Source organism: Salminus brasiliensis, chromosome 19, assembly GCF_030463535.1.
Source record: "Salminus brasiliensis chromosome 19, fSalBra1.hap2, whole genome shotgun sequence".
NCBI lineage: Eukaryota > Metazoa > Chordata > Actinopteri > Characiformes > Bryconidae > Salminus > Salminus brasiliensis.
Window position 1 is genome coordinate 13,406,772 of NC_132896.1, and position 18,307 is coordinate 13,425,078.

An 18,307-nucleotide genomic window follows, 5' to 3' on the forward strand; every position below is an offset into this window, starting at 1 on the left:
AGATGTGATACAAATTATGCATGACAGAACTGTAACACCACAGGCCATCAATCTCTCTCTCACTCTTACTCTTTCTTTCTCTCATTTCCTTTTCTCCTTTTCCAGTGTTTTCCATCTTTGAAGAAGGTCCAGCTTCCCTCTCTCAGTAAACTGCCATTCAAATCCATTGACCAAAAATTCCTTGAGAAATCCAAAAACCAACTAAACACGTTTTTGCAGGTGAGTCTCAAAAGTGCCACTTAGCATGCATTACACACTGCGTTTTACTCATGAGTCTGCGTCGCTTCTGCCCGTTTGTTGACTACAAAGTCCGCTGAACGTTTTTCATTTTGCAATCAGAACCAATTTCAAAAAAGCAATTTCGGCTCCCTGGGTAGCTTGTTTGTGTATGCTAGTTGAAGGGCTGTTGAGTGTTGGGTAGTCTGATTGGAAATGTGTTCTCATAACCCACCAGCAGAGATTAGAGACGGGATGGAGGCCCCCAGCTCTAGAGAAAGAGAGGAGAGTGAAAACTTCAAAGGCAAAAGTAGCATATTCAGCTTGCGTTTCACTTACGGCTAATTTACCAATTGTTTGATGGTTACAGCAATTGGCTGCACCCCAGTCAAAACGCTGCCGTTGCAGATCAAATTGACCATTTCAAACAATTCTGTTCTGTCTATATTTTTGAAAATTTGTGGCGGTCTCAAGCTGTGATTAAGTTGTGGGTTGTCACCTGCATGTAGGATTGGGGAATCACTAGAGGCTAAGTGTATATTTATTATCATATATTTATTATATATTTTACTACAAATTATGTTAAAAAAAAAAACAGCCATTCTTTATGTGATCTAACTGTATTCTTCATTCTTCACTAGTTGGGTGCATTAGTGTTGTTAGATGGTCGCTATGGATTTGCTTAGTAGTTGCTAGGCTGATGCTATGGTATTCCGGGTGGTTGCTATGATATCCCAGGCTGTGGTGTTGCTGGTGTGGGTGTTATGAAGTTGCTTAGTGGTTGCTTGGTGTTGCTAGATGCTTGTCAGTGTTGCTAGGCAGTTAGTTAGTTAACTAGCTTGTCAGATAGTTAGTGTTGCCTAGTGTTACTAGGTAGTGTCTGTGGTATTCCAAATGGTTACTGTGGTATCTCAAGTGGTTGCTAGTGTGTTGCCAAGTGCCAAGACTAAACAACAATGTTTTTATGAGCTGTCATCAGCAGTGTTTCAGTGTTTTGAATTGTATGATTGTTTCCTTTTTAGAAAATGCTGACGGATGAGCTCATGTGCCAAAGTGAGGCATTATACGCTTTCCTCAGCCCTTCACCAGAGCACCTTAAGGTCATAGACATCCAGAAGAAATCCTCCTTCTCGTTCGCCTCTTTTCTGGGGAGACTGCCTCGTGACTTCTTCTCCCATCAGGAGGTTTGTAAACACACAAACATGTGCGCCGGACACGTTATTAAGAGGATTTGTAAGGACAGAAGTGTAAGAAATAGTTACAATAGAAATAGCTTCTGGCCCACTTTCAAAGATAGTCGAAGCCCTAGAGAGAATGTAGACCAGGCCTGTTGTCTGAGGTGTGACTGCCCACCTATTTAGAATTGTAGAACACTACAGTGCTTCTATGCCACACAAAACTGCGTGGTACAATTATAGAAAAAAAAGAAACAGACCCCTAGTAAAAACCCATATGTTAATGAGCTCATGCATATTAATGATCAACACTTGGCACCTGTTGGGTGCCAGGATGAGCGCGCTACATCAGGAATATATCATGGTGTGATCTATGTCCATCCACAGTCAAAGTCTCTTTTTCTTTCCTTCTCAGGATGAAGCCGATGACGACAGTGATCTCTCTGACTATGGCGATGAGGCAGATGGAAAGAAAGATGACCTCGCTGAGCCCTTCTTCATGCTCATCGGAGAGGTCTTTGAACTCAGGGGCAGTAAGTGTTGTTTTACATACTTTCTTTATGCTGTGTCTGTAATATAATTCACCTGTTTATGTATTCATAGATGTGAAAATTCATGTTTCATCCTGATTTGCTTCTACTTCCTCAGTTCATTCATTCAGTATTATTTATTATTATTAAAATACTCTTGTTACCTTTCATACAGCGTCTGTAGTAGAATCTCATGGAAATCTTTTATACTTTTAGAACAAATTCCAAATGCAAAGACTGAATAATAAATGGGATCACTTTACTTGGTTGGTCCGTTGTCATCTGACATTCAACTGAATGCCTATTAAATGCTGAATGTAAATGATTGTTTATTCAATGTGTCTCTACACCTATCCTTCCCTATTTAGTGTCAGATTTCAGGTTTAGGTTAAGGTTTGGATTACAGTTAAGTGGTAGGATTGATTCAAGGTTATGGTTAAGATTAGGTTTAGGGTTAGGTGCAGGGCTTACATTCAACAGACAACCATTTACATTCAGTTCTGAGTTCAATTGCTTTTAATACATATACCATTGAACAGGCGAGCATATACGAGGCATCTATAATGGATTAATCGAAGAAAAGTGACAGTTAATTAATCATAATTCATGAACGCAAAAACATCTCCAATTCTCACTTTTTAACATAATGTGAATCTGGCAGTTCTTTACATTGTGCCAAAACGTCAGCAGCAATGCTCCAAAATGACTGAAATTGAAATGTGAACGTCAATATATTTTTTTTAATGCATCATAACCGGCTCTTGCTGTTCCAGCTCATCAAACCTATTGTGAAAATGTTCTGATGATCCATGACTTCTTTTTTTACCCACCTCTATCATCAGTGCACTTTTACATCCCTAGACATTATGTAGTTTCTTCACACGGCAGAATGTGCCAAGAAGATTTTGAAGAGTTTGAAGTGTTTATGTGAACGGCTGTGAAAATGGGTGGCATGAAGATGATAAGGCTGGTAATTTGTGTGTGTGCGTAATGCACTTCTGTCTCGGCCCACTCCGCTCTTCTTCCTTTAATAATAGGTCATCTCATATTGATCGCCGCTGTCTTTGCAGGCTAATTTGCTTTGAACTTATTGAGGTTCTATTGGGCTTCGCGTAGGCTGCCATCTGAGCAGTCTAGAGAACACGACAGAATTACTCCAGCATATATTTGACTTCAACTCTCTCATACTCTCATAGTCTGCAGTCATTGTTTGAACATTGTGTACTATTTTAGGGAAGTAACAGAGTCTCTGGAGAGTGGCTGTCGTTATTGTGTTACTGCTCCCCTGAGTCTCTCGCACACAGAAGCAGAGACCGAGAGATATAGATGGAGAGGGAAAAAGAGAGAGCGAGAGAAAGACAAAAGTAACAGAAAGTGAGCTAATGCCAGCTCTGTTATACAGTTGTGCTCTGTTCACTAGCATGCTCGCTACTCTTTATCCCAACAAAGAACTCTTGTGTTTATCTATGTTTGTGTGTAATGATGTAAGGTATCCCTTACTCATTATCAATAGACATTGTTGTATATACTTTACCCTGCTTTTATCAGTTCACTGGTCATACTCATCTCCTGAGACAGGAAAGAGTAAAGAGTGAACTGAATTTTACTTACCTTGGATGAGTCCATCCTCCTCTGCAGAGGAAGGAAGGATAGACATTGTAAAGGGGAAGGAAGCTTGAATAAGTGTAGACAATAACTGTTGAGAAATGCTGCTGATGTCATGATTGAGCTTGCATTGTTGATGATGATTATTTGATATAGTATGTACTGTTATATGTTGATTATCAGTAGACTTTGTATCTTTGTTTTTACCTAAGTCAGTACACCTTTTGCGGCAGTTACAGCTGCAGGTCGCTTTGGGTAAGTCTCTATGAGCTTGCCACATCCTGCCACTGGGATTTTTGCAAATTCCTCAAGGCAAAACTGTTCCTGCTCCTTCAAGTTAGATGGTTCCTGCTGGTGAAGTCTGACCACAGATTCTCAATTGGATTAAGGTCTGGTCTTTTAACTAGGCCATTCCAATACATTTACACTTTTCTCCTTAAACCTCTCGAGTGTTGCTTCAGCAGTATGCTTTGGGCCATTGTCCTGTTGGAAGATGAACCTCCATCCCAGACATGCCTTTTGGCAAACTCAAAAAGCCTTCCTATTTTTGGTCTGTAAGTAAAGGCTGTTTTTGGTCCACTCTTCTATAAAGCCCAGCTCTATGAAGTGTATGGCTTATTGTGGTTGTATGGACAGATGGTCAAGTCTCTGCTAGGGAACTCTAGGGGACAGCTACAACCTGTCTTCTACTCTACGGAAGCGAGTGGTGAGCTATATCTGTAGACAGAGAGAAAATAAAGTTTTTTTGACCCATCTGACTTTGACACCTGTCTGAAAGGTCCAGCCACTGGTTAATAGGTACTCCTGGCTACAAACACACAATAAAAAAAATAAGAGCACTCCACACAACTCTGAGAAAAGCTTATTGAAGATTCAGGGGACCTTCATAGGATAAAATGAGTGTCTTGATGGCCTCCCTCTCGAGTCTCTTTCTTGCACGCTCACTCAGTTTGTGGGGATGGTCTAGGCAGATTTACACAAGGGCCATGTTCCTTCTATTTTTTCATAATTTGAATGTTACTGAACTCCAGGGGAATTTGGTGCCAGGCATACTGATTGACCAGTGGCTGGACCTTCCAGACAGGTGTTGTTATTCTACAGTCACTTGAGACACATTTCAGTGCACTCAGGTGATCTCCATTTCACTAATTGTGAGACTATTATCATCAACTGTCTGGATGTCTATTGAATTAGGTCAAGAGGATGAATAGGTTTGCACTTATTTTACATCATATATTTTATTTAATAGAGGGTGATTCTGTAAATTCTTGAAAAGCAATATTGGCTATGATTCTATAAAAGGGAAAACTATCCAAGGGGGTGAATACTTTATATAGGCACTGTGTTTTCTGCCATGGAGAATAACAATATTGTCTTCTTTTGTCTGCAGTGTTCAAGTGGGTACGGAAGACACTAATTGCACTAGTTCAAGTCACATTTGGACGGACCATAAATAAGTAAGCACAAACGCCTGTCCTCTCTCCAGCCTCTTCAGTGTCTGCCAGCCTCTGAGGTCATTCATTGTAGGTTAAACACACACAGCTGGGATTTAGCTGGGCTGTACCAAAAAGGCTGTACTGGAAAGTGTGTCTGTGCGGAGTGGTTAAGCAGAGAATCTGCAGCTGACCTTAAAGCCTTGTCTTTGTGAAGATTTGTACCAGAATGAAGGGGGTGGGCATTACTAGGAGACCCTTCTGCTTGTACTGTTATACTCCGCGTCCACAATGTTTTCAGTCTCGTAATAGCAGGTCATTATCTCCCTGTGTCATGGCTCCATTCAGCACAGTGGGATCTGGTGCTTCTGTCAAGGAGAAAAACGACTCCAGTCTTAATGGGTTGACTTTGTTTTTCTCTGGCTTGAACTGCTATGAGTCATCCACCTCCACCACCACCATTGTGACGTACTTTGAATGACTGTTGTAAGCAATTATCAAAGCAAATCTCAGATGGCAATAAAAATGAGTCAGTCTTTACTCTTCGGGGAGGACTTTCTACTAAATTTAGGAACATTGCTGTAAGGATTTGATTGCATTCAGCCAAAAGATCATTAATGAGCTGATAATGGCTCTAGATCACAAATGTGACTCCAGCTTATCCCAAAGGCACTGGAGCTCCATCACTCCAGAGAACACTGTTACATTGCTCTACAGCCCTTTATGCCCCTCTAGTTGATGCTTGGCACTGTACATGGTGACCTTAAGCACAGACCATTGGACATACAGTGTTTGTATCCCCTACAAAAGGGTTTCCATCAGTGTAAAGAATCCTACCTAGGCAAAGAACCATGTAAATATCCAAATGATTTCTTGAGTTATGGTGGTTTTATGTAGAACCACTGATTTTTACTAAAGAAAAGAGACATGTAGCAGTGGTAGAAATTAAGGAAAACAATATACATAGGTGATAGAACAGCTAATACAGCATAATTTGCCTCACTCTCTTTGGCTAGGTGGGATTCCCTTCCCTCTCTCCCATCCATCACCCAGTATGATGCTGATCAACAGGGTTGCTGCTTAGTGTTCTCCTTCAATTGTGTTGAGCTGTCCAGGACTATTGCATTAGTGGCAGCTCAAAATGATTTGATGGCTTCCTTAATGTGACTTGGAGGAAGCCCGTTCTAGCATTCGTAGCATCCAAGAATTGCCAGTGTCTGAAATGGGGGGTGGTCTAAAGATCTAGCATTCTCCATGCCAGTTCTCTAACTGTTTCTTCTCTCCTGTCCCTGTAGGCAGATCAGAGACACGGTAAACTGGATCTTCAGCGAGCAGATGATGGTTTACTATATTAATATATTCCGGGACACCTTCTGGCCCAATGGGAAGCTGGCGGCCTATAACAAATCTCGCTCAGATGGCGAGCGTCAGGAGACCAAGGAGAGAGCCCAGCAAAAATTGCTGGACAACATTCCAGGTGAGAGCTTCTGTGAAAGCTTCTCCCGTACCCTTACACTTCCACTGGTGAACTAGTGCTGTTTATTGAAGGGAATGAGTCAGAGACAGATATACAGCTTACTTCATTAGACCCTGAATATAAGCCCAGACTTCTCAACTTTTTCAACTACGTCACAGTCATAATTGACATCAGTTTCAAAGGTCTTAAAATAGAACCCTGTGGGACTCCACAAGACATGCTATGTATATAAACCACATATAGTTCACATAGTTCACATATTTCTGCATTAGGAGTATTTATTTTGCCCTAAGATGTACATGACTTGAGAAAAATGCTCAAGTGCAATGTGCTGTTAGCCAGCTGAAGACATGGTAGCCAGGTTAGCCATGGTAGCCATGCCCCAGATTTGAGTCTTACTGGTAAAAAAGCTGGTGCATTTCCATAATGTGTGTTTAGCATAGCATGGATTTTCATTTAGCTCCCCCAGCTGTCACTTCATCACATGGCGACTATGAGCTCGCTTTTTAGAGACACTGGCACAGGAAAAGCCACGATTACGCGGTCTGGTTGTGTGTAGCAACATATATTTCCATAACTAGTCTGGTGGTGATGTGCTTCTCTCCAGTATCAACAGTACCACGTTCTTCTGAAGCCGCTGTTACATTTTCCTGGACTTTTTTATGTAGTTTATGTTTTATGGAGTTTATGTAACTTTAAGTCAAGATTATTCTTCAGATGGATTATTCTTCAGTATTTGAGCCTCATGGTATGCCACTTCCATGGATCACACTCCCATTATATAACTATGCCAAGGTAAAGGTTTCCCATTCTAAAAAGTAATGGGTGTTCTACCACACCTTAAGTTTAAAGGTGCGCTTTAAAATTGTTAGGCAAAATACAAATACAGTATAATACAGTAAATAATACTGTGTTTAGGCTAAGGCATAATGGAAGGTTGCTTGTAATGTTATTTTATCATTTGCTTTTTGTTTTGCTTTTCCAGAGCCATCATAAAGTAAACAACTTTTTTCCCCCCCATGTGTTTCGTAACTAATGACAGAGAATTGTCAGGCTGTTCATATGAAGTGTTGTTACCTGCGTGGTGAGGCAGTGGTTTTAATTAAAGGCGATCTGGGGTCCACTAAAAACACGTTTTCCACCGAGAGGCTCTCCGCTGAGCAGAGACGTGCGGTAATTACCCACCGCTCTGCATTAGAGTCTCCCAGCTGCACCACCAAAACACTGTTCCACTTCGCCGCTTTCAGCAACCGCTTCCAACTCACTCTCTGTGCTGCTGCGTGAGCAGGGGAAATGGGGGGCACTCAGAGGAGAGAATTATACAAAATAGCCTTTTTAATGGACTGTCGGCGTGATTTGATGCTAATGTTCACAGTGTACTAGTTCACCTGTTGATTCGTGTGACCGGCATCTTCAGCGGCTGTGGTTTACTGCAGTTCATAAGACAGACCTGGAAATTTGGGGGGGTTTGTGAAACAAGGATTTGTGAAAGATATTACTATGATACTTGGTGTGAGTCAGCATCCTTTTTTTAGTGTATTTAGTGCATACACACAGACCCACACATACACACAGACCCACACATACACACACACACAGAGCAATTACACAGCCTCAACCTCTCAGCACAGAGGGTAATAGTGTTCCACTTCAGAGCTCTTAACCATCCAGTCCTCGTTTTCAGTGGCGCCTGATGAGTGCGAACAATAGAAAGCACTTTGTAACTCAGAAGAAGGGTCATGCTTCACAGAATATTGAATTAAAAAGTGCATTTGCTTTGATGGTACCATACCACAACCGCTGGTAATGCTTGATGGAAAATGCAGCTCCTACTTTCACACTTTGGTAGGACTTTATGATCATTGCTGAGTAAAATGGTGAAATGCTCCTGTATGTTCCTGTAATGGACTTTTTATCTGTACCAATCAGTTGAACTGCAGAATCTCGTGGGGCAGCAGAACGCCAGGTACGGAATCATCAAGATCTTCAACGCACTTCAGGAAGCCAGTGCCAACAAGCATCTCCTTTATGTAAGTCTACATCATGCCGAGTCACTCCACCCTCACTGTTTTGCCTTGTTTGCAGCTGCTGCTCCTGTTTCTGCTTTCGTTTCGAGCTCTCTTGCTTCATTGAAGGTTGAGTATTCATGAAAATGTCCAAATTTAGATGCACAGTAGAAGCCGTGGTTTGGTATTTTCCATTACCTGGATGTAGTCACGTAACCTGAGCTCATGCCTCATGTTTACAACCAAGAAGCAAAGGAGTCGCAAGCATTTTCCCTTTCTTGTAAATGACTTGTTTTTTGTGGCGGTGGTGGTGGTGGTAAGATTAAGGAAAGTACCCACTTTGGTAGCAGTGGCATCTAGAGGCCATGCAGGGATAGTGTTATTGAAGCTGCCAGTCAATCAGAATCCACATGCTATTCTTAAATCACGCTTTTCTTGCTCTCAATTTTCACTCCACATCTCTCTCTCTCTCTCTCTCTCTCTCTCTGTCTCTCTCTCTCTTTTTGCTACAGATCCTTCTGGAGATGCTCCTCAAAGAGCTCTGCCCTGAGCTGAGTGGAGAAACAAAACAGGTCTGACCACAGACGCACACACCGGTTAAAGGATGGACCACCTCGGCTTTGGTTATTTATCTTTTACTTTAGTGTTTTGGAAGCAATTTATTTTATTTCTGGATCTTTATCTGAAAATACTTGACTTGGTAGCACTTGTGTAAGGGGGGGGGGGGGGGGGGGGGGGAGATCACGGACATCACTATTACATTTGTCACCTCCGTCCGTTCTTTCTCTTGCTGGATTGTATCTACACACCAGGTCTACTGCCAACTGACCACGTTTTATTTGTTTTGTTTTGTTTTTTTGTCTGTGGGTTTTTTTTGTTTTGTTTTGTTTTTGTTTTTTTTTTGTTAGACCTGGTATGGTCGAAAATGTGAATAGTTGTGGAATGAGTGTTGTACCTAAAAAGAAAAGAAGAAAAACCCCAGAAAAACCTGGACCTCTTAAACCTCCCTACCTACAGTACAGTACATATTGTGAACATTTTCAAGGCTTTTAATTGTTCAATCTGTCATGTAAAGGTATTGTGACAATTTCTTTTGTGATATTATTATAGATTTTATTTTTACCAAAAATGTAGACTTGGAGCATTTATAAGCAATAAATTGCGAAAAAACACGTGACATTTGTGTTTATTACCTTATTATTATTATTAATAATAGTATTAGTCTTATTGTTGTTGTTGTTGTTGTTTTTATTGCGGCTGATCGTGATCAGGGCCAAACGGGTAGCGGCTATTTTAATCCCAGTCCAGTTCAAATTCTTTGTTTTCACCATGGTGTCAGAGCGCCATCTAGTGTCTTTAAGGCGCCATTAATGGACATTTCTGCTTGTTCTCAGAAGGTAAATTATGGTGTGAAAACAGACCATAATATCTGAACCTTTATAGAACTATCACTGAAAACGCTCTGTTTTACAGGGGGGAGAACCGCACACCTTTCTCTGTTTATAAACCCAGAACTGAGGGGATGCTAACGCTAATGCTAATACACACATGCTATAGAAACTGAAATCACAGCCCATTCACCCACCATAAACCACTTATTTCACACCAGTAGACCAACAACAGATATCAGTCCAGAGTGTGTACCAGCGCGCACACACACACACACACACCGGAAGTGACCTGACTGCAGTGTTATAAAGGAGCTGGGAGCTGATTGCTCAGGGAGGAGAGTCAGACTGGATTATAAGATATTAAACACACCATTAAACAGTCATTTTAAGAAAGGTATCTACTAGACTATATCAATCAGTCCAGAATGTCCCAAAATTGAAACTACTACTAAAATTACAGTGACTTTACTCCAGTATTAATCAGCAGCTCATCTTATCTAAACTGTGTAGCTGTATTACTTCTACAAATACAAAGACCAGATCGGTATCGGCTGATGCTTAGCATTAAGAGACTCTGATTGGATCGGCGGGCAAAATATCCTGATCAAGAGATCAAGAGAATTATTATTATTATTTATTAATTGAAATAAAGTTTTAATCAGGAGAGAGTGGGTGAACAAATGCAAATGGAGAATTGTAATGTCTACGTTGCCTTTATTGCAAAATTAAATTCTAAACCCTAAAGTGAACATTGCTGACAAATCCAGCGTAATATTTGATGACCTTTTGGCTCATATTTGTCTCTGAACACCTAGGCTTTTTTTTTTTTTTGCTGATTTTTCAGATAAGGTTTCATTACTTGTTATAGATTTATTATTATGTACTACAGGCTTTAATTTAGTGTTTCTGAGAGACTTCAGACAAACTCTCAATTTTAATCATCATCACAGAAAACACTATTTAATATAAAGGATGAGCACAATCTGCTATTATTGGCTTGATGGGTCAGAAACCGTACCCCACAGCCTTCATATGGTTGTCAGGTTCACCTGAAGAAGGATTGAGGGGAAAATAAGAACACCCCAATCTTATTAACACCCCATTACTATTCAATGCATAACCTTTTTTTACCCGCATTAAGTGTACATTCATACAAACTTCCTGCAGGGCAGTCACAAAACTGTACACAGTCAGCTGCACGTTTAAACACATCTGGTCAAATGACAAGTTTAGCTGCGAAAATGCACTTACCAATTTATTACACTTGCTCATTTATATACATAAAATTATTATTTTATATATTATTATTATAATTTTATTATATATAAATGTGAAATTCCGCTAAATAAATGATGTTTGTGTAGTAAAATATTTCTTGCAGAAGTACTGCATGCAGAATGAGCAGGTGTCCCAATACTTCTGTCCATCTAGTGTAGCTAAAAGAACCTCCTGAGAACTCATTTCACTTTTCACAGACAGACGCTTCAACTCAAGTGACAATTTTTCCAGCATGGCGGCTTTACTACAGAGCCTTTACACACTTCAGTGACCTCCATTATATCCTGCCATGGGCGATGTCCATCTGGAGGTCTTTACACACTCCTGGGTTCATCAGTGCTGCCTGGAGAGTAAGATACAAGAAAATCACTGTAACTAGGAACGTCTGCAGTGTGTATTATAATGCCAGTTCATTCAGGCACTGGCGTCTACTGAGCAGTTTGGGTCCTCTCTGGCATAATATAACAAGCACCCATTCATACATGCTGCTTGAGTTGTGGCAGCCTCTGTTCTTTTAACCAGTTAATAAAACAGCTGGATGTTGTAACCATGCAAAATCATTAGAACACAGTGATACCAGCAGATGTGTGACTTACCTTGGAGTAATAGTGCTGAGCTTTCTCCTTGTCCAGAGGCAGTCCTCGGCCCAGCTGTAGACAGCGTGCGTAATAGAAGAGGGCAATAGTAATGCCTATGCTGATGTACTCAGGGAGACAACCTGTGCTCTTCGCTATGGCATCGATGTCTTCATAGAGGCAGATCCTGCAAAGGAGCACATATCCAGTAGAGCATTTATGGGCAATAAACTGCAAACTAGTGATTGGATTATGTGTGTGTGTGGAACTGACGTCTGAACATTGCCTTTATTGATTAACTTCTGTAACACTCGGGTACAAAATTAGTTATTGAGCTACAAAGCAGACACTAGTGTCTTTTGGAAAGAATCTTCAATGTTCAATTACGTGATATTACATAGTAATTGACAAAGGTTGGAGCCCTTTCTACCTGTCACAATCCCATATTCCAACCACATTTAATGATGTCAATGTCTGAACGCCAGCTTAAACATTTTAATTGGTAAATTCCCTTTTCAGGCTTTCAGACCCACAGTCTTCTCAGAGTAGAAGGATGGACAGAGACACTTGTGGGTTATTTTTAGATTGTGTTTTAGATAATTTTTAGATTGTGTAGAGCTTGGTACAAAAATACAGTGCTTATCATAATGTTTAGGACAAAAAAAAAGTTATTTGCATTTCAGTTTTTACGCAGAACCCCTCATTTCAGGGAACTGTAATGTTTGGGACATAGCAATGATAGGTACATTAACCTCTCAAATGGCCAGTGACCCACCAGCAGGCCAAAGGTTGTATTACAAACTTCTATTATCAAAGAATAGCCTCACTAGTTTGCACAGATGTCCCGGTAGTTACTGAGTAATACACCTTAGTGTGTAATAAGCCTTGACGTGTTAAAGCAATCATGTTTAGTACTTTATTGCTTATCTCTTGCATGCAATGCTTGCGATTGATGGGCATCCCCAGGTGCTGAGTATCTTCTCAGGTGGAGCTTGGCCAAGCCTCTAATGCAGACATCTTCAGGTCCTCCTTGGCCTAACAGCCCCCTTTGCGATTAATAAGCACACTAGTGTGTTCTTTTTTTCTTAAGGATTTGCAACACAGTTGATTTTAGTAATCCTAAGGTTTGACCAATGTTTCTTTTTTTTTTTTTTGTCTTTCAGCTTCATAATAGCTTCTTTCATTGGCATATTTCATGTCCAAATGTTTAACAGTGGCAACTACAGAGTTAAAAGCTGTTTGATGTATCTTATGCCTGCACTAATGAGGCAATGGAACATACCTGTGAAACACCAGTGAAGCCAAATGTCCCAAACATAATGGTGCCCTTAAAAACAAGGTGTGTTGTGTAAAAATGGTGTTGTCATTTCACCAAAATTCATGCAAATAAAATAAAGTCTGGAATGTGTACTTTAATCAGGTCTGATTGCTTTGAAATGTTAAACTGTGGAGCAGAGTGAGAGGCATGCAAAGGAAAAGTGTGTTTTTGACCCAAACATTATGGAGGCCACTGTATCTCCTAAAAAAATGATTAGCTTGTTAAATGGTAGTCTCTCATAGGGCTGGGTGATATGATAGAGTATTTCTATCACAATATTTAAATACATTTTTACAATACACAATATTTATCACTATACATGTAACCACAGACTAAATATATCAGTAACGACAGATTCTTTAAAAACTACTAGACACTCAGACACTCTCCCAGTCTAAATACAGTGATTTTTATTTAACGTCCGCTGCACTTAATCCAATTAAACCAGTCTTGTTACACTGTTTGTAGTGAAACTCACAGTTGATTAGTGTTTTTATGCTTAGAAAAGCAGATTGTGTATAACATTAATAAAATCTATCACAATCATATTGCCCAGCCCTAGTCTCTGATCCATAATAATTTCTGATGCAGTGGCTTTCACCCATACTTCTATTTTTTAAGTTGATATTCTGTTTATTTCTAGGCATCAGTTTCCTGTTACAACGTACTAGTCCTGTGTTGAGTGATGTTATACGTCCAGTGCTTCGCTGTACCTCTTAGCCAGATCTGCTGCTTTGGCGTAGAGCTTCTGATGGTAATAGTAGGCTGCGAGGTGGCCCTGGGCATAGACATTCCCCCTCTCGGAAGCCTCCTTCAGGCAATACAGAGCAGCCTGTGGGTCTTTAGACACACCATATCCATGCAGGTACATAATCCCCAGTGCTCCCTGCGACTCCAGACTGCCATTACCACACGCCTTGGAATGCCAGAAATACGCCTGGGCGACACACATACACACGCAGCGTCCGTTATATATCCCACCAGAAGAGGACTTATATACTGTACTTTTGATATCATTACCCTGCACAGTTTCATCTGCCTGTAGGCAGAACACAGCATCAGAGTAGTGTTGTTCTGTTTCAATAAACACACCCGAAAAGTTCCAGTATTGTGCTCCAGTATCGCTCCACACACGCTTTGGGATTCTGTTCTGTGGAGCGATGAATAATAACAACACTGGAACTTTTAGGGCCTACAGATCAGCGCTATGTCTGGAGGAGGAAGAATGAAGCATACGCTGAAAAGAACACTTAGTCTACAGTGAAGCATGGCGGTGGCTTGGTGATGCTCTGGAGCTGAATTGTGCTCTTTGGCACTGGAAATCTACAGCGTGTGGAGGGTATCAGGAAACCCTAGGAGAACTACACCAAGTCCACCAAGACCTGGTTTCAGAAGAAGTCCAGGAGGATTCTGAAGCGGCCGTCACAGTTGCCTGACTTGTGCCTGAACCCCTTAGAAATACTTTGGTGGGATTTGAGGAAGGCAGCTGCAGCAAGGCAACCCCAATAATATTAGTAAACTGGAGGCCACTGCCCATGAGGAATGGGCTAAAACTCCTCAGGAGCGCTGCCAGAAGTTGGTGTCTGGCTATGCATCAGGTTTGCAGCAGGTCATAACAGTAAAAGGAAGCTCGACTAAGTACTAAAGACGCTTGTCATGAAGGGATTAAGTCATTCATGAGCAGTCATCATTAAAATTGGTATTTTGTGTTGAATTTGGAGAAAGCACTTGTTCTATTAGTTGTGTAGTTGTAACTATTTCAGTAGTTCTTGTTTGAACTTTAACATGTTCACAAATTCACTGACCAGTCTATTCAGTCTCTATTCTGCAATTACTTCTTTATTGTAGTTGTAATTACTGCAATTACCTATAATGAAATGCTCATTGTGTGGTAAATGTTGCAGTTCTTCTCTGTAGGATTCTCATTTGACTGTTCAAAAATCGATGTGATGCTCTATTTATTACCTTTTCGAGATCCTGCATTTCAGGACTGGAATAGAACATGCCGAGAGAGGACTGAGCTTTGACACTGGCCTTAGGGTTTCCATCATCCGCTGCCATGAGCCAGTACCTGCAGGAATGGAGAGAACCTGCTAGCTACTCAGAACCAGAGATTTGTTATTCATTATTGATCAGAGGAGTAGCTCTGACCCCCAAACTCACCTCTCTGCCTCTGAACTGGAGGCCTGAACTCCATAACCCCCCAGGTAGGCCGCGCCCAAGTTGTATAAGGCTGAGTATTTGACAGTGCCAGCATCCCATTCTGCAACTCTTCTCATGTAGTCCACTGCTTTGATCTGCTCGAGGGACGTTATGACAGAAGATGCAATGGCTGCATTGCACTGCATTTAAAATTCTACACATAGCCTTGGCCTAAAATCTGAGCAGCTGAGACGCATCAGAGTTTTGTTATTCTGGGATAATCTTTAAAAGTATATACTGTATGTTTGGTAACCAAAGCCTACTGTTTACTACTTTGCATGTCAGACAAATTGTTCATTGAATAAATGAAATGATGCAATATTTGAATTAACAATTATGGTGTGTTATGGTGTGTTATGGTGTTTCACTGTACTTATGCTCTAGGCTCTAAGCTAACACACTAGCTAGCATAATAGTGATGATATTACAATTCGGTACAATACTATGTAGTATGAGTTTGTAATTTTTATAAAAACATTAAGTCATTCAAGGCTATGCATTACAGTAATTTTGCCATGCTTACAGAGGGTTTTGAACACTAATCATAGTTACAGCAGAAACAGAAAACTAACAGGAAAGAAGACAAGCCAGGAAACTGTTCACAGCTATCAAACACTTTATTATGATAAAGTCTTAAAAGGTGGTCAGGAATGACCATTCTCTAGAACACCATATATCCCATATATCCAACAGATCTCACCTGATCTGCTGTGGTACCAAGGCCATCATAGTACATTACAGCCAGCTGGTAGAGAGCATGAGGTTCTCTGTCCTTAATGCCATCAAACATGGCCTTGGCTTCTGTGTAGCGACTCTGCAGCATAAGATTAATTATTACAAAGGGAGATCAATTATGATGTTTAGCATTAAATGTGACTCAGTGGCCTACTATATGCTTCATAGCAGGTGCTGCCCATTCTGGCACTTGGGGGCCGTAATCCAGCACAGTTTTAATGACTTAAAAAGGCAAATTTGATTTTTCAAATGATGTTCTAATCAAACTATGAGATGAACTTTGAGTGGTTTGATGTGATCTGCGCCACTGCATCTGATGACCCCTGATGTACACTGTGTATGAATGCAAGTCAAGGCTGTCATTTTCCAATAAGCAAAGCCTTCAGAAATTCAGCAATTGTCTTGTATACTTTCATAGAGAAGTACTGACAGTGGAATATGACAATCAATGGAGTAGATAATCATTAACCTATTGCCACCAAGCCTAATGCCAGGCATAGGCTAGAGGGGTATAAAGCCCCCAGCATTGAGCTAGGGAGCAGTGTAACTGTGTTCTCTGGAATGATGGAGCTCCATCCAATACGCAGGGGAGGTTGGGATTAGGGTGGGTAATCATCCAACATCCTGATCTCACTAACACTCTTGTCACTGAATGCAACCAAATGCTCACAGCAATGCTCCAAAATCTAGTAGAAAGCCTTCTCTGGACAGTGGAGACAGTTGCTCCAACAAAAGCAGGATACACTCTTTTTAATTCCCTTAATTTCAGAAGAAACAATGAATGAACCGGTGTCCCAATACTTTCGTCCATATTGTGTAATTACTGGATCTTTAGAGCATTAAAGGATGCCATCACCTCCTCGTAGTAGAGCTGTCCGAGTAGGAAGCTGGCCTGTGTGTCTCCTGTCTCTGCTCGGCTCTTCAGCAGTCTCTCAGCCTTCTCCACCAGTGTGGAAAGCCCTCCTGCTTGAGAATCCACTCACGTCTGGTTAGACATGTCCAATTACCACACTGATGCAACTTTAAAGTAATTTCACTCTCGAACGCATGTAGAAAAGTCTTTAAGTCTTAAATTAGAATAAGACGAGCCATGATTAGAACTTCCATTTCCAGATTTGTAGCAGAATTCCATCAGAAATGATGTATTAATAATTCCGATCATATCTGATTGCCTGCAGTTTTACTTGCTTATGTACTAAATCGATTCATACAGATGTGTTACATATTTCATGTATTTGAACATTTGAAAGTTGAACAGGCAACATATTGAGGCCCACTCAATTTGCTGCAGTGTTACCATGTATTTTGTCAAATTCATCCTCTACCGACAGATAAGTGCCTTTATTAGAGTCTCACACAGGGTGTGACATTTTCAGAGAATGTGAGAATTTCCAAGAACCATGGATCTGGTTTCTGTGTGGCATCACAGTGTGCTAAAGTGTTCCAGCTACTGCAGCTACTGTCATTAGATGACATATTGCAGCTAAACTAAATGTCATCTCTTGCCTTTCCCTCCATCCACTAAATACATGAAGTGTGATCAGCATTTTCTGGGATAATAATATGAACTGTATTAAATGTATCTATAAACCTTAAGGCACATTTAAGCAGTAAGTAGGCAAGATCTGCTGAGGCTACCTGATTTCTGTCCGAGACTAAACATCCCATCCTGGTAAACACCGTTAACAGCACTAAGCAGTCTGAGAGTTGTATCAGTCCCATTTTCCTGAAGAGATTCGACCTTCCAGCCCAGCTCAGAGGAGTCCATCCGTCCTTACGGCATCAGGGCGTGCCTTGACTTTCACTGGCTGGAGAAACAAGTTGCTGTCAACCACAAAAAAAATCAGCTTTAATAAAGTGTTACTTTAGTTTTTAAAACTCTTACTGTACAGCAGAAGTTCAGGATCTACTCATCTGACCCGGGAGTGCCGCTGCTTCTGCGACACGACAGAGAAGAGTTTTTGTAGAACTTGCGTCACAATAATCATCTCCTTAGCAACCGGTGCCATAGTGACACGCTAGTTCTGACGCTTTGATTTTCTCTGAGTTCGCGCCGATGCACAAATTTCACCTAAAATAAATATCATGCTTAGGCCTTAGATATAAATTCATAACTTCACACTTTTGATAAAGTAATAGGGTATAATTTGTTTTATATTTTTAAATATTATTTAGAGACTTAAAACGTGTCCATAATTTAGATTGAGTGAATGGATTTTTTCATCTATTTATGATTTATGAAATCAAGGTGATGCTTTATTAAATAGAGGAAGCGATTTAATAGATTCGATGAACGCTGTATTAAATCAAGTGAACGTTTTAAATATCGGTATTATTATTATTATTATTATTATTTGCCTTGATGC

General features: G+C 40.6%; 2 protein-coding genes across 2 annotated transcripts in view; one reads left to right on the forward strand and one right to left on the reverse strand.

Annotated features, from left to right (window-relative positions):
* Positions 1–9,159, forward strand: part of snx25 (sorting nexin 25) — a 57,855-nt gene extending 48,696 nt beyond the window's left edge. The window contains exons 13-19 of the mRNA XM_072664047.1: positions 106–219; positions 1,239–1,400; positions 1,807–1,924; positions 4,917–4,983; positions 6,255–6,436; positions 8,366–8,466; positions 8,955–9,159. Coding sequence (XP_072520148.1) covers positions 106–219; positions 1,239–1,400; positions 1,807–1,924; positions 4,917–4,983; positions 6,255–6,436; positions 8,366–8,466; positions 8,955–9,020 — 810 coding nt within the window. The 3' untranslated portion in view covers positions 9,021–9,159. The remainder of the gene's footprint in view (positions 1–105; positions 220–1,238; positions 1,401–1,806; positions 1,925–4,916; positions 4,984–6,254; positions 6,437–8,365; positions 8,467–8,954) is intronic.
* Positions 9,160–10,530: 1,371 nt separating this feature from the next.
* Positions 10,531–17,905, reverse strand: lrp2bp (LRP2 binding protein). The gene is made up of 9 exons (XM_072664048.1): positions 17,827–17,905; positions 17,580–17,749; positions 16,798–16,907; positions 15,907–16,020; positions 15,168–15,301; positions 14,970–15,075; positions 13,718–13,941; positions 11,708–11,873; positions 10,531–11,454 (listed from the first exon to the last, which is right to left on the reverse strand). Exons 2-9 carry the CDS (start codon positions 17,707–17,709, stop codon positions 11,389–11,391), a joined length of 1,050 nt encoding a protein of 349 aa, XP_072520149.1. The 5' UTR covers positions 17,710–17,749; positions 17,827–17,905; the 3' UTR covers positions 10,531–11,388.
* Between the last annotated feature and the right edge of the window lie 402 nt (positions 17,906–18,307).

Coding starts and splice junctions, on each gene's coding strand:
- lrp2bp (XM_072664048.1), bottom strand. CDS start 17,709: ATGGACTCCTCTGAGCTGGGCTGGAAGGTCGAATCTCTTCAGGAAAAT. Junction 13,942..14,969: donor AAATGCAGGATCTCGAAAAG/GTAATAAATAGA, acceptor TGTGTCGCCCAG/GCGTATTTCTGGCATTCCAA. Junction 11,874..13,717: donor GCAGCAGATCTGGCTAAGAG/GTACAGCGAAGC, acceptor GCTCCTTTGCAG/GATCTGCCTCTATGAAGACA.